At 42.6% G+C, this 13,089-nt stretch overlaps 1 protein-coding gene and 1 long non-coding RNA gene across 2 annotated transcripts in view; both read right to left on the bottom strand.

Moving 5' to 3' along the window:
- PPARGC1A (PPARG coactivator 1 alpha) overlaps positions 1–12,839 on the bottom strand; it is a 359,248-nt gene extending 346,409 nt beyond the window's left edge. The window contains exon 1 of the mRNA XM_040555186.1: positions 12,626–12,839. Within this exon, the coding sequence (XP_040411120.1) occupies positions 12,626–12,712 (87 nt within the window). The 5' untranslated portion in view covers positions 12,713–12,839. The remainder of the gene's footprint in view (positions 1–12,625) is intronic.
- LOC121069234 lies at positions 3,707–11,739 on the bottom strand. The gene is made up of 2 exons (XR_005819347.1): positions 11,479–11,739; positions 3,707–7,572 (listed from the first exon to the last, which is right to left on the bottom strand). It is a non-coding gene; the product is annotated as an uncharacterized LOC121069234 (long non-coding RNA).
- Positions 12,840–13,089: the final 250 nt, after the last annotated feature.

Here is a 13,089-nt window from a genome sequence, read left to right as displayed (position 1 = left end):
AACATTGAATGTACTGAAGAAGCAGGAAAGTGAATTCTTCTCTTTAGTACTGAGAGCATTGAAGAGAGCAATTCTGAAACACCACGTCATACTTCCAGCATCTAACTTTCCTAAAGGGAAAGCAAAAAACTGGAGGAAAATAGAGAAGTTGCACAAATATACTTGAGGTCTGCAAATAACATCCTCCAATATGAGTCTTAAAGAGATCACTCTGATTAGCTTAAAAAGAAAACTCAGTGGTGTCTTGAGTAAAACTAATTTTCAGATAATAAAAAAAAAAAGACACTGAAGGGCTTTCCAAGCTACCAGATCAAATCATAAAGAGAATCTCTTCCAAGAAAATGAATTCCAAACAAATCTAATGAAAAACAGAGCTTTCTAAAGAAAGCAAATAATGAGGATGATTAACCAGCACAATAAGTATCAAAGGCTCTACCAAGTATCTTGATGCCTTTCTTCAGATAAATACTTCATGTCTGGAAAACAAGCTGGTCAAATACAAGTCGAACACTAACCACAGCTTTCAATTCAATACAGGGATAACTGGATAATAAGTAATGGCTGAATCATCTGGTCTAACTCTGTGGTAAACCTGAAGCTTTACAAAATTGTATTATTCTCAACACCAAATCTCCTCACTCTCCCTCTACACATGCAAATACAGAACATGCAAATTACAAATAGTATCAGTTCTTAAGATGATTCTTGAAAAGACATCTTTAATTTGCTGTATATTTTACCACTGAAGACAAGACTACTGAAGAATTTATCACCTTAGCTACCTCGGTTATATCATTTCATTCAGACAGTGTTATCTCCTTGTCTCCCACACAAGAGCCATGCTGTTATCAAAGTCTCTCACTAAACAATTATTTCCTTTTATGATTTCTTCTGGTTGGTCAAAGATAAGGGCTTACAGTGAGCTTGATTACTGTTGCAAACAAATAAGAGTAATACTAGAGCAGACATAAGTAAGCTGAAGTAATCAGCACTATTAATAACCTTCCAATTCCTAATCAAATACAGCTCTGACTTTTGCTGCCACTTTGTTTTACACATTCTAACCTACAAAAGAAATATTTTTTGCAAAGTATTTCTCAATATGCCAGTCATTTTATTCTTATTTGTTCTCTTATTTGCTTGTTGTGTTATAAAAAAAACTATTAAAAAGGATCCTTAGAAAAAGTTTTCCTCGGTGAAAAAATTTAATTATATATCACAGTATGAAATTTTGCCTTTTTTTCCTTTAAATCTAATAACATTCCTGAAGACAGTAAAAATAACATTTATTGATATCTCTGTTAAAAACAAATACCCTCACTTGAGACATGCAACCATTGGGGCAAAACCAGTCCATACAGTTAATATCTGGAAAAATGATTCCCAAAAATAGGAATATAACATGGTAAGGTCATAGGAACTGGTACTGCAGGTAGTACTGCCACATTAATTCATCATTCCAGGCAACTGCTAATCCTAACGCAGACAGTCATTCTGCTTAAGCAGGAAGCAATGCCCCGTACAAAAAAAACCTTCAAACCACTGCCCAGCTTCCTGTGCTTTTAAAATGAGAGAAGTATGCCATCTCCTCCTTCTCTGCAACAATATAAATAAGATAAGCAGCACACTCTGCTGAACATGTAATGCTTTCCACCGAGACCCTTGCAGAGGGAACGCATCCAAAGCATCAAATATGTCCTGCAGTTGACACGATAGTTCTGTGTACTCGAGGCAGAAGAAAAGCTCAGTGGTTTCACAGATGCACGTCTGAAACCTCCACAAGAATTTTGTATTTATTATTTATAATAGTCTCTCCATGATCATTCCAAATACACTTTTTTTTAGGAAAAAAAAAACAAATTACATGTGTTAACATTAGTTTTGTTCGTATTGCTAGCTTACAGTTGTAGTAGTCTTAGAGAAGATGAATGCCGCTCAGTGAGTTGATAGTTCATTTAGACATGAAGGTTTAGTGACAATTCTAGCGACACTTCTGTACATCTGGGGTTTTACTCTGCAGCCCTAGCATATGCACACTGTTGCTCATATTCAAGGATACTCTAATGAACAGCCTTCTGTTTCATAAGACACCTATCTGCAACAAGGCTAACAAAAATTAAATGAGTTGCTGCTAGTTTCATTTTCATCGTCCACCATTTATTTTATGTAACAATCAAGAATAAAAGCATAGAAATCACAAAACTAACAATTTCTTCATACTAAAAGTTTCCTTTTCCATAACAACTGCATTGTGCCTACCAGCAGATGTAAAAATAGATGTCAACATTGAAGATACAAATCACCAGGCTAAAAACAAAAGGATGTCTGGAGCATGGCAAATATTTTCCAGAGGAGTTTTCACCTAGAGAATTCCTTTCAACAAAGATAAAAGACAAAGAAGAAAAAAAAATGAGATGTAAAACATTTGTCCATACAGATTTGGAAAGACTGTGAGCCAGCCTTACAAAATGCCTGAATAGCAATATTAGTATACAATAGGCGCTAAGGTCATCTGGTCACTTTCATTTGCCCCTTTTGTCTGAACTTGAACAGTTACCAATTTAAACACAAAGTATTTCTTATTTTCATTTTCAACATGTCATGGGGCAACTGACATGCTCTTTTTGTCACGATATGACCAGAATTTTCCTTGTAATGATGTGCATGTTGATAATCTGACAAAGTTCATGCTGATAAAAAACTATTTCTATTCCTAAATGCATCCTCTTACCCCAAATAAAATGAATTAAATAAATAACTGAAAGGAGCAATTCATAAGCCTCCCCTAATTAACTTTACTTCCCAAAAAAGGCACACATCTGTTTTCACAGCTGGAAATGATTCAACCATTGGTAACCAGAGAAAAGCTCCAGCGTGTTAAAATACTCTAGCCAAAAACTGGCAGTCCAGCAAAGACAGATACTATGCCAGCACAATGCGAGCAGCTGTTAGGACAACCTTTATTTACACTGAAAGGGCACAAGATATCCTGATGCCATTAGTACTAAACCAGCAAATCTTATTGGAAAGACACCACCAGTTGAAAATGGACAATGCAAGAAGCACACGCATTTTACCAATCAAGCAGATTATAATTCTGTGAGAACAGTGATGTACAATAATCCACTCCCTACCCACTTCTCTACAATGGATTCTGCAAGGCTCAAGCTTCTGAAAAAAAAAATCCTTTGTAAATTATTTCTAATACAACTGTTATTATGAGTGTCAAAAAAATCAATTAACAATGCTGCCCTAACTCTTTAGGAAAAAAAGGACTTAGATAAATAGAAAAAGATTATGCCGGTTCTTTTACAGCATTATTTTTATTCTGAAAGTGACATTAAAGAGCCACAACCCTCTCCCTTTTTTTTTTTCCCCTCCCCTCCTTCTTTTGGCTTCGACATCACACAAAGCAAAAAGTATTCCTTTCACTGTTTCTGCATAGCTGGAGCATCCAAGCTTCTGCACACTGTTATCATTTTCTATCCTTGAATATGAATTATTTTAATCCTCCAGCAATTAACAGTCTTTTGGATGAAAATAAAAAAGGCTGGAAGTGCAACCTTACTTTTGTTTTACTAATTTATTTGGTCAGTAGTTCATATACTCATTGTTGTAAACGACTTAAATATTTAAGTGTGTGTGTGTCCTACTTACAATCTTTTTTTTAAACCGTTGCATGTTTTCAGCCATCTTTTTTTTTTTCTTTTCAAACCTTGCTTAAGGTCCAGAAGGAGTTTCCTGTCCTCAAGTACCTTTCATGCATGGCTTTCTGTCAGTGCACGAAATGTTGCGTTTTAATGCACTACCTATTCCTTCCATCACAAGACTTTTTTCTTGGGAAAGGAAAAGGAATAATCTTTTATTTGCAAATCCATTTAACAAAGAAAGAGACTGAACTGGCAATAAACAAGACTGTAAACATTGCTACGTTTCCTTGATCTCCTCATTGCTTTCTTGCTCCCACTGCCATAATTACCATCGATACTTCTAATGTACTGCAAGTATGGTAAGTGCTTAACAAACAAGGAAGCAAAGTTCTCTGACCTTAAGATAGAGCTGTCTAAGGCCCCAGTCCAACACACCACACACATTTTAAGCAGTTCTCTTGACTTCAAGCATTTACAGTTGAGCAATTAAGTGGTCTGCTGGATCAAGGCCTAAGCAAACTATGAGCATATAAGAGGTAGCAGACAGATATAATGAGAAGCTTCATGAATAAAAAGTCAAAGTTCAGCAGATACACCAAGTCACGTTGTACAATTTGACTGTTAAGGAAAAGAAAAAATAAAAGTAAAAAAGAAAGAAGAAAACAAGTGGTCGAAGTGAGTTATTTTGTTGGAGTGCGATTTTACAGTCCAAGTACACCTCTGAGACTGTAAACTGCTCAGTCCAGGAACCCCAGGATGACTGGATACATTTTATGGAGCCATGCACACATTCCTGAAGGGCCACTGGTACTTGGTTTTAGAAATGATTGCTACAACAAATGTCTATTTCTAAGCTTCAAAAAGCCTCACTGCAAATACACAGCTTCATAACACTCACCTCCTTCCCCAACCCCAGACAGTGTGTTCAGAAAGTTGAAAAAAATAAAAAAGACTTAGTGAAAACAAGAAAGTAAATTTTCACACCCAATAGCTACCTCAAAAATAACAATATGAGAAATCTCCATCCTTAGCCATCAGCTCCATGGTCTCAAGAGAAGGACGCTGAATACAGCATCCTGAATTGCATGTTATACTAGTCCCATTTTATCACTATTTTTTCCCCCAGAATTACTTCACCTGTAATGTTTTAGAGTCTTTTTTTAATTATTAAAAGAGGCTGATCTACAGACAAACTGAAGCATGTCAGCAGACACCAACCTAAAGAAATGAGCGCCAGACAACCGCAAGGAAATGAAGCAGTCAGGGTGATTACTGTTTTTTGCTCAGCTTGTTCCATAGCTTTCCAAGCCCAAATTAAGTTTATCCATTTTTAATAATTAGGTAACAATGGCTTTCAAGAGACCGGGCAGAAGAAAGCTTATGTAATCTTCCTCTGCTAGCTCACGACTTCTCTACGTCAAAGGGTGAAGTGTGGGGATAGCAAAAAAAATGTTGCTGAGGAGAAGCAACCCAGACAAGCAGCAAATCTAGCACCGTTTGTAAACAGAAAGAGTGGCTGTAACATAGTAAACAGGGAAAAGCTAAATTATGCGACGGCTTTAAAAGGATCAACAAGAAGTCTAAATTCTAAAGCCCTAAATGATGCAAAGTATGGATTGTGAATTGTATTTTTAAGTAGATGTAAGATGGAGAGCGGAGTGAGGAGATCAGTTCAGTATGTTCAACCAGGGCTTATATCGCATCCACCATGGATGGGTGCAGTGGGATAGCAGCGAAGACTACGAGAAAAAGGCCGGTGAATTCGGGTACTGAGGTCATGTGGGTGACAGCTTTAAGTGGTCAGAGCTTCAGAGGACCAGAATACAACATAAACGCAAAACAGTATGCAGAAAACCGGTGCTGTTTAGGCAGCCTCCTTGAAGGAGTGGGTTGAAAATGCTGCGTGGATTATGTCCTTAGGCAAGATGAAGCAGGTCTACAAGGAGCAAAGAAAGAATGGGTGGGATCCTGGATTGCTTCTCACATTCATTCTGGCTGTGAAGTGATACTTTTCCAAGCACAAATAACTCTGTATAAAACAAAAGCATGTCATAGCAACTGACGGAAAACTTTGTTTCATGAAATTCATACTGGTAAACTCATTATCGTGAGGTATAATCACCTTCCCCTCCAGCAGACATTCACTGCATCCACTCATTCAAGCAATTACAGTACTGTCTCCTCCCCTCTCTATCCTCCCAACAACCAGGACCTATATCGTCAGTTCTGAAGTGGCAGAAAAACTCACAGCACCTTCAGCAGGCTTTGGAGACAGCCTACCACACATACTCTTCCCTTCTCTCTTCTGTAATTTCAATCTTGACCTAATAATCCCAGGATACTGTGAGGCTCTCTAACCATCATCAACATCAGTGTAATTCGTGGCTCAGCGCTCCCCTTCTGGAACGTGTGTACAGGTGAATACACGTGGTCAAAGCTTGACACACGGGCTATGTAGGCAATCTGTAGTTTAAAAAACGCAGATATTATGTGGCATGTATTTTGAGGGGGGACAGTAAAATCCTCTATAAACAATTACTAAATTGTCAATGGAATTCAATAAATGTTGTTTTAAAAAAAAAGTAATTATTTGTTACAATAACCAGCTTCCATTGTCATTTTGTATGTGAAGGTTTGTAAACTATTTCCATTTGAGAAGTAATTGATTCCATTTTTATCATTTGCTCAAGTTTATGTGGTTGTTCACAACCAAAGAGATGATAACATCTATTTGCAGCAAATTATACATTATAATTCCTCATTCAAAAGCTGTAATGGAAAACAAAATGCTAATTTATGCTGTAAACGGAAGTACAGAATCATAATCACTCATTGTTAACATTAGGAACTAAATTGCTCTTGCAAATAATAAAACGGGTTAAAAATGTGGAGGGCTTTTGAGAGCCAGAGTACCAGTGCCTCTTACCCGCTCGTGTGTTATATTACAAGCGATCAAATGAACCTTTTCTCTTCATGCCAACCCAAACTACCCCTTTTTGAGGGAAAGAATAATGGCCTGATGATTGCCATCGAAGGACGCGTGCCAGGTGACTGTGCTAGCCCTGAGCCCCCGCCCGGCTTCCCGACCAGTGGTGGGCCTTCAGGCGGGCTCCACAAGCGGAGCTACGCCAGAGAGCAGCACAGAACCGCGGCACGGGAAGAGCAGAACAGCTGCTGCTGGGGGTCCGACACCGACACTGCACACCTGGGGGCGAGGTCTGTTCACCCAGGCTCTGGTCTCGTCCCGTGAGCTGAATGTCAATTTGTAGTTTGAATACAGAAGAGGAGCTCCTGCAGAACATCTCCTGGCTCTGTTCTATCCAAAAGGAATTCAGCGCGTGTCCCACAGGACCAACCCACGAGACAAACCAAAGCACAGCAGCGGCGGGATGCGGGGGGACTCGCAGCACGCTCCTGCTCCCAAGCAAAGGGCTAGTGCAGGCACCCCTCTTGCCATCCCAGGTCCCAACGCATTCACACTGGACCGAGAGCACTCCATTTTTCCTTCCAAATTAAGACCACCATGTCACAAGTGCCGTGTCCAGAGCAAGGACCGCTCTACTATTAATCTCTCTTCACCTTAATTTTACCTTTAGAGTAGACACAAGAATTGCCATTTGCAGACAACACAGTACCTAAGACAAAAGATATTGTAAAATATTGGCTTTCCTTCCTTTTTAGCAATTTTACAGTCCTATAGGTTTCAAACGTACAAGAAGATTTGCTCACACAGCAAACAGACACATCAGAGGAAATAAAAAAGCACCAGCACATTAGGACTGTGCACCTGCTCTTCCACATTTCATTAAGCCTCTACACCTAAACGTACGTCAGGTTCTCTCCTATGTGCATCCGTCGCGCTGGTATCCCTCAGTGATACCTTCTGGTCATAGCGAGAGAAACTGGATCCCAAGCATCCACACTGTCTCAGGAAAAAAAAAAAATCAGAAAACCCATTAACTTTTGGTAAAGTCGGGTCAGATGATTATAATCTAAATGATAAATGTCGGGTAATATGTTCAAAACCATGCATACATTTTTAAATAAGCTGCCATTTGTAAACAAGCCTCTCCTAGCTTGCATTATACAGCTCAAATCCCTGCAGAACAGTTTGCTTGCCAGCTTGTTTTCAGATATTAGTATTAAAAAATACAATTATGTTATCAAAAAAAAAGGAAGAAAGAAAATTGCCTTTTAAGTGACCAAAAGAAAGTTCCACTGCTTCACACAGTAAATCATTTTACTGTTGCCCTTTTATATTTAATACCCTTCTGCAGTGCACATTTATCTCTACACTAGCAAAGTGTACTCATTGATTTCCTATGGTCTCTCTGGAAGAAGGTTCTGCTTCCCTGATGATGAGTACAAAGGGTGGATGACCCCATTCTCATTCCAATGCAAACCCTGCACTTTTACATTTCTGCTTAGACCACATGAACATTTGACCAGCTAAGAACTCCCTGCCTTGTTCCTACAGAATACGCTGCTAGGACAACTGACATTTCCTCCTGAACGCAACTGTATTCTTTTAAAATCCTGCCTTATGTATAAAGTGCTTAAAATGCAGCTCATCACAGACATATCTGCGCCTTAAAATTTGCACCTGAGCTTTTCATCTAAACTCAGGTAGAAAAACAACATCTTGCCCATTTTCTGCTTTAAACTTCGGTTACTTTGCCCTGCTGTACCACTTTTTGCTCTGGGGCAAGAGGAAATTACTTGCACCCAGTTTAAACTGCGCTTTTTTGCCAGATGAGACTGCCAACAGCATACACTGGTTTTCTCATCCAGACTGTGGATGGGTTTATTAAACAACAACCAGAATAACAACATCAGAAGTAGACAAAAATGTGTTTTGAAATCTACTCTCTCAAATGCTGTGCAATGGTGACGACAAACCTTGGAAATAAATGGTACCATTCACTGCTGATGACTGAAACTTTTTAAATTTACTGTATTGAATGTCTGATCAAGGTATTACTCTCTGAAAGAAACAGAATTGAGTTTAAAAAAAAAAAAAAGTTTTAAGTCTGTAACCTGTTTTATTATAGATATTTGAATTATTTAAGCCAGAACTAGCTTCTTTCTCAGCATCTTATTGTTTATCTTTTCCTGGGATGCCAAGGTCTCTCCAGTTTCACTTTCATTTTTACTGTGTCCCATTTTCCCCAGCTTTGTGCACCAGCACACATACCCCTTGGATACAAAAAGTCAGGAAAAAATTAAAATCCGGGATTAACTTAATTTTTATTTACTAAGTCTTTTCTGTTAACACTAAACCAGGACCGCTGCTTTTTCTTAACTAATTTAGTTTTGACAATATCCTTTTAATTTGCAGAAATGTTAAAGGTTTTGCCAAAATAGAAGTGATTTTAAATGATGGTTTTATTCCACTGGTATTCAGAGTCAAACAATGTAAAACAATTGACTGATTTTTTTCTCTGTTTATGAAGGTCTACAAAAATTGTAACATGCGTTGCCCAATCTTGTGCAGTATCATCTCTCATTCAACATATGTATATACACATACTATATGCTATATACGTGCAGTGCATGAGCACAAACTCATTTAGCATCTTTTCAAACCTGTATATACCCTCAGCTCTGCTATTCAAACAAAAAGAAAATTTGGGAACTGTGGAAACAAAAATAAGTCAAAAAGTCTCACTGGCTATGGACCAAAATTGACATGAAGCCACTGTAGCTACTCTAGTTAACAGATGAAAACACATAAAAGCAATGTACTACGTCCAGTCAAGAACCCCCAAAATACTGGATGAATGCTCTGGCTGCACTGGGGTACTTTTGTCCCTGAACATGGAAAGACAAACAGAGGAGCCACAACGCTTGCTTTTAGCTTCATCTTTCACTGACTTGCCTATACGCAGGAAATACATCCTGTAAAAGTGCACTGTATAAAGCATGGCCACGTTGGAAACGCAGCACGAAGAGATGGTGCCAGGTAACAAGCCTTCCGCGAGCGCTGAGGGAAAGATCTCTGACATACTGGCAGTAATCAGGCAGCATACTCTCATTTTGCTTCTACACTGCAGGGATTTTCTTGAGGTTGAATTAAAATAAGCTTCCAGATTTATGCCTTAGTCATAGGATTTCATTCCTCAACAATTACATTTCAAACGATTCCCAAGCACTTCCAACCATATAGATTCAGTAATACAACAACGCAGATGGTTCTGGACTGGAGAGCAAAAAATAATTAATACAAATATGCTGTCAGTTCAGCAAGGAAAGATAGGTTATGCCCAAGAATATACCTGCTGCTCTTCCCAGGCCAAACATCCCCCTCTGCAGTACTTAGAAATAGCTGCTCCTCACCACTACCAATTCAGAGACTCATTTTCAGAAAGCCAGAAGACAGACTCGGGAAGTTTCTGAAGACCGAATATTCACTAAGCAACAAACCAAAAGCAGCATCTTTACTGACAGGCTAAAATGCAGATCGCAGAATGAATCAATGGGAAATCTGCCAGATATTCCTTCGCCTCGGGTTTACACACGTTGGCAAGACAGCACAGATAAGCCTATGCGATAGCAATTCACAGCTCCCAGGATTTAAGTCTGCAAGTTTGTCTAGGCTAGAACTTATCATAATAGTTAAGTCCCTGTACTAAAATAACCATAAACGAGATACCAAACTTCTGGAGAATTGCTAATATTTTGGAGCTTTCTTTAGAAACGCAAAGAAGTCATGTTTATACCTATTACAGAGACTTGTTTTCTGGAAGACTATCTCAGAAATGGATTCAAAAGAGATTTCAGAAAGTTTCCAGATATAATTTTTCTGATGCAAGCTTCTCTATGATGCACTTCTGAATTCAATATGCAATGGGAAAAGTTCCTTCCAAGAACATTAACAACAAATCACCCGCATAGTCTTGTGCTTAAAAATGAACTGCAATAATGCATCAAAAATATAAGCTGAAACCCATCGCTCAAGCCTTACTGACTTGTAAAGCAAACGTCCCATCTCTGCTTTCAAAGCTGTCAGGTATCACATTATGTTTCCAGAAGAAACGACTGTTCTCTTTATCCTGACTGGTTCCATTATTAAGTCTTACTTTGATTACTTATACTTTCACTAAAACGTGTCTTGAGATGCCAGGAAGAGATTCTTTTAGTAAGCCATGGCTGAACCGCTATTATACAAAGGATCTTGTACTAGATGTTGAGAGTGCATCATATTGATCTAGGAATAAAAAACTATTTTTCCAGTAGTCAACCGATCTTCTCATCTCAGCACTTTGTTTTAAAGTTTTCCTGTTTGCTGTTTTGTTTTAGAAGGAGTACACAAAACAAATCCTACTTCGGCAATGTTGCTATATTTAGCAAGCAGAAATGGTCTGCAAGCTTTTTTTCTTTTTGGATGCAGTTCAGGTAAAAAACAAACAAACATGAACATGGCTGACTGTCAAATTTAAGCCAAGCCTGCCTTCTTAAGTGTTAAAACTTGTAAGAAAATCTATTTGCAGCAAAATCCCATATTCGTTTTGATTTCATATTCAGACTAGCATCTCCCGCTAATCCTCAGCTGGTGAATGTGACTGATGTAAATGCTAACGTAATACGTAAAAGATGAAAATAGAAAGGAGCCTTGAGCACCAGAAAGAATACGTATCTTAGAGATTCCTCTCATCTTCACCCTGGAAAGTCTTGCAAGCTCATCTGTTCCTGTTGTAACGCTATATAATGATTACACCTTCTCCTTCTCAACTCCTTTCCTAATCATGCATATTTAATTCAACTTTGCGTATATATCCTACAGTTTGTACAGCCCTTCTATAAATAGACCTCCCGCATCCTAAATTACCTCCCCTGTTTCCCCCTTAGACACGGTTCAAGTATTTAGAATAAATCAACTCTGGATGTGCCGGCAACCCTCCCCGTTCCCCCTGCCACGCCGAGAAGGACGAGCGGCAGGCAGCCTGTGGTGCGACGGCGCCGCTCCCTCGCGGAACCGATTCGCTTCAGAACGAAAGAAACTTTAGAGGGAAGGGAACTGGGCGAAGCCAGGTTTTATTGTCCGCCTTCCTCCTCTGCTGGCCTCACAGGGCTCCTCGCGCGGCTGCCGGCCGCCAGCCGGGGTGCCGCCGGGCAGCGGGGCGCTGCGAGAGGCGCCTCAGCACCACGGGGGCACCGCCGACTCCCCGGGCGGACCCCCACGGCCACCCCGCTCCCCTCAGCCCGCCGGCCCTGTCAGGCGCGGGCCGGTACGGAGCCCCGGTGACCGTTACGGAGCCCCAACGGCCGCGGGGCCGGCTCGCAGCGCCTCCGGGCGCCCGCTCCCCTCACGACGCCCCCCGGCCGCGACTCCGCAGCGCCGTGAGGGGAGCGGGGCGGGCAGCTCCGCCGGCTGCCCCCCGAGGCGGGCCCCGTAACTCGGCGCTTGCCGAGGGGGAAAAGCCCCCGCCGGCTGCGGCGCAGCCCCCCGCCGCCCAACTTTCCCCGTCACGGCAGCGCCGGAGCCCCGCTGTCCGTGTGTCCGTCTGCCTGTCCCCTCGTCCGTCCCCGTAGTTTGTAACCGCGGACTTGCACCCGGCAAGCAGCGGGGGCAGCAGACTACACCGGTTATTTAATTAAAGGCGTTTCGGAGCCTCCCGGAATAGCTCCTCCGCCTTTCGGGCGTGATGCCTGCTCTCCCTCAGCTCGCCCCCAGCCTCTCGCTCCGGCCCGGCGGAGTTGGGGGACGGCGACGGGAGGCAGGGACCCGACGGCTGTCCCCGGCCCCAAAAAGCGGCCGTGCGGAGGGAGGGGGGAGCCCTGCCCGCTCCCCTCGGGGGGCGAGGGCGGAGGGATGGGGGCTGAGAGGGAAGGAAAAAAAAAAAAAAAGACAAAAAAGGGGGGAAAAATAAAAAATAAAGGTCTCTTTTCTGCCGTTCCGCTCCCCGAGCCGAGCCGAGCCGCTCGCAGCCCCTTCCCGCGGCCGCACGGGCGCCCCGCTGCCCCCGTGCCCTCACCTGGTTGTAGGAGGCTTCCCAGGAGGAGGTGTAGTTGCAGAAGAAGGACGAGAAGAAGGCGTCCTCCGACAGCCCGCAGCCGGCCATCCTCCGGGCGCGCAACCTCTCCGGGAAGGCAACGCAGCGGCAGCCTTCGCAAACTCTTGCCGCCTGCTCGGCGCCGGGTGCCGTGCCGTGCGGTACCGAGCCGCGCGGTGCCGAGCCGAGCCGTGCCCTGCCGGCGGCTCGCACGGTGCTCGGGGAGGCGGCGAGGGCAGCGGGCGCGGTGTGCGGGCGCCCAGCGCCGGAGTCACGTGCGCGCGCTCGCCGCCGCCGCCGCTGCTCCGCCGCCGGGGCCGGGCCGCGCTGCAGCCCCCGGCGCCCGCCCCGTCGCCGTCCCCATCCCGCCCCCCCCCGCCCGGAGCCGAGCCGGGCGCTGCCGGGACCCGCGGCCGCACCGCGGCGGGCAAGTGCCGACCCCCGCC

Source organism: Cygnus olor, chromosome 4 (assembly GCF_009769625.2).
Source record: "Cygnus olor isolate bCygOlo1 chromosome 4, bCygOlo1.pri.v2, whole genome shotgun sequence".
Classification (NCBI taxonomy): domain Eukaryota; kingdom Metazoa; phylum Chordata; class Aves; order Anseriformes; family Anatidae; genus Cygnus; species Cygnus olor.
This window is presented reverse-complemented; position numbering and strand designations above follow the sequence as displayed.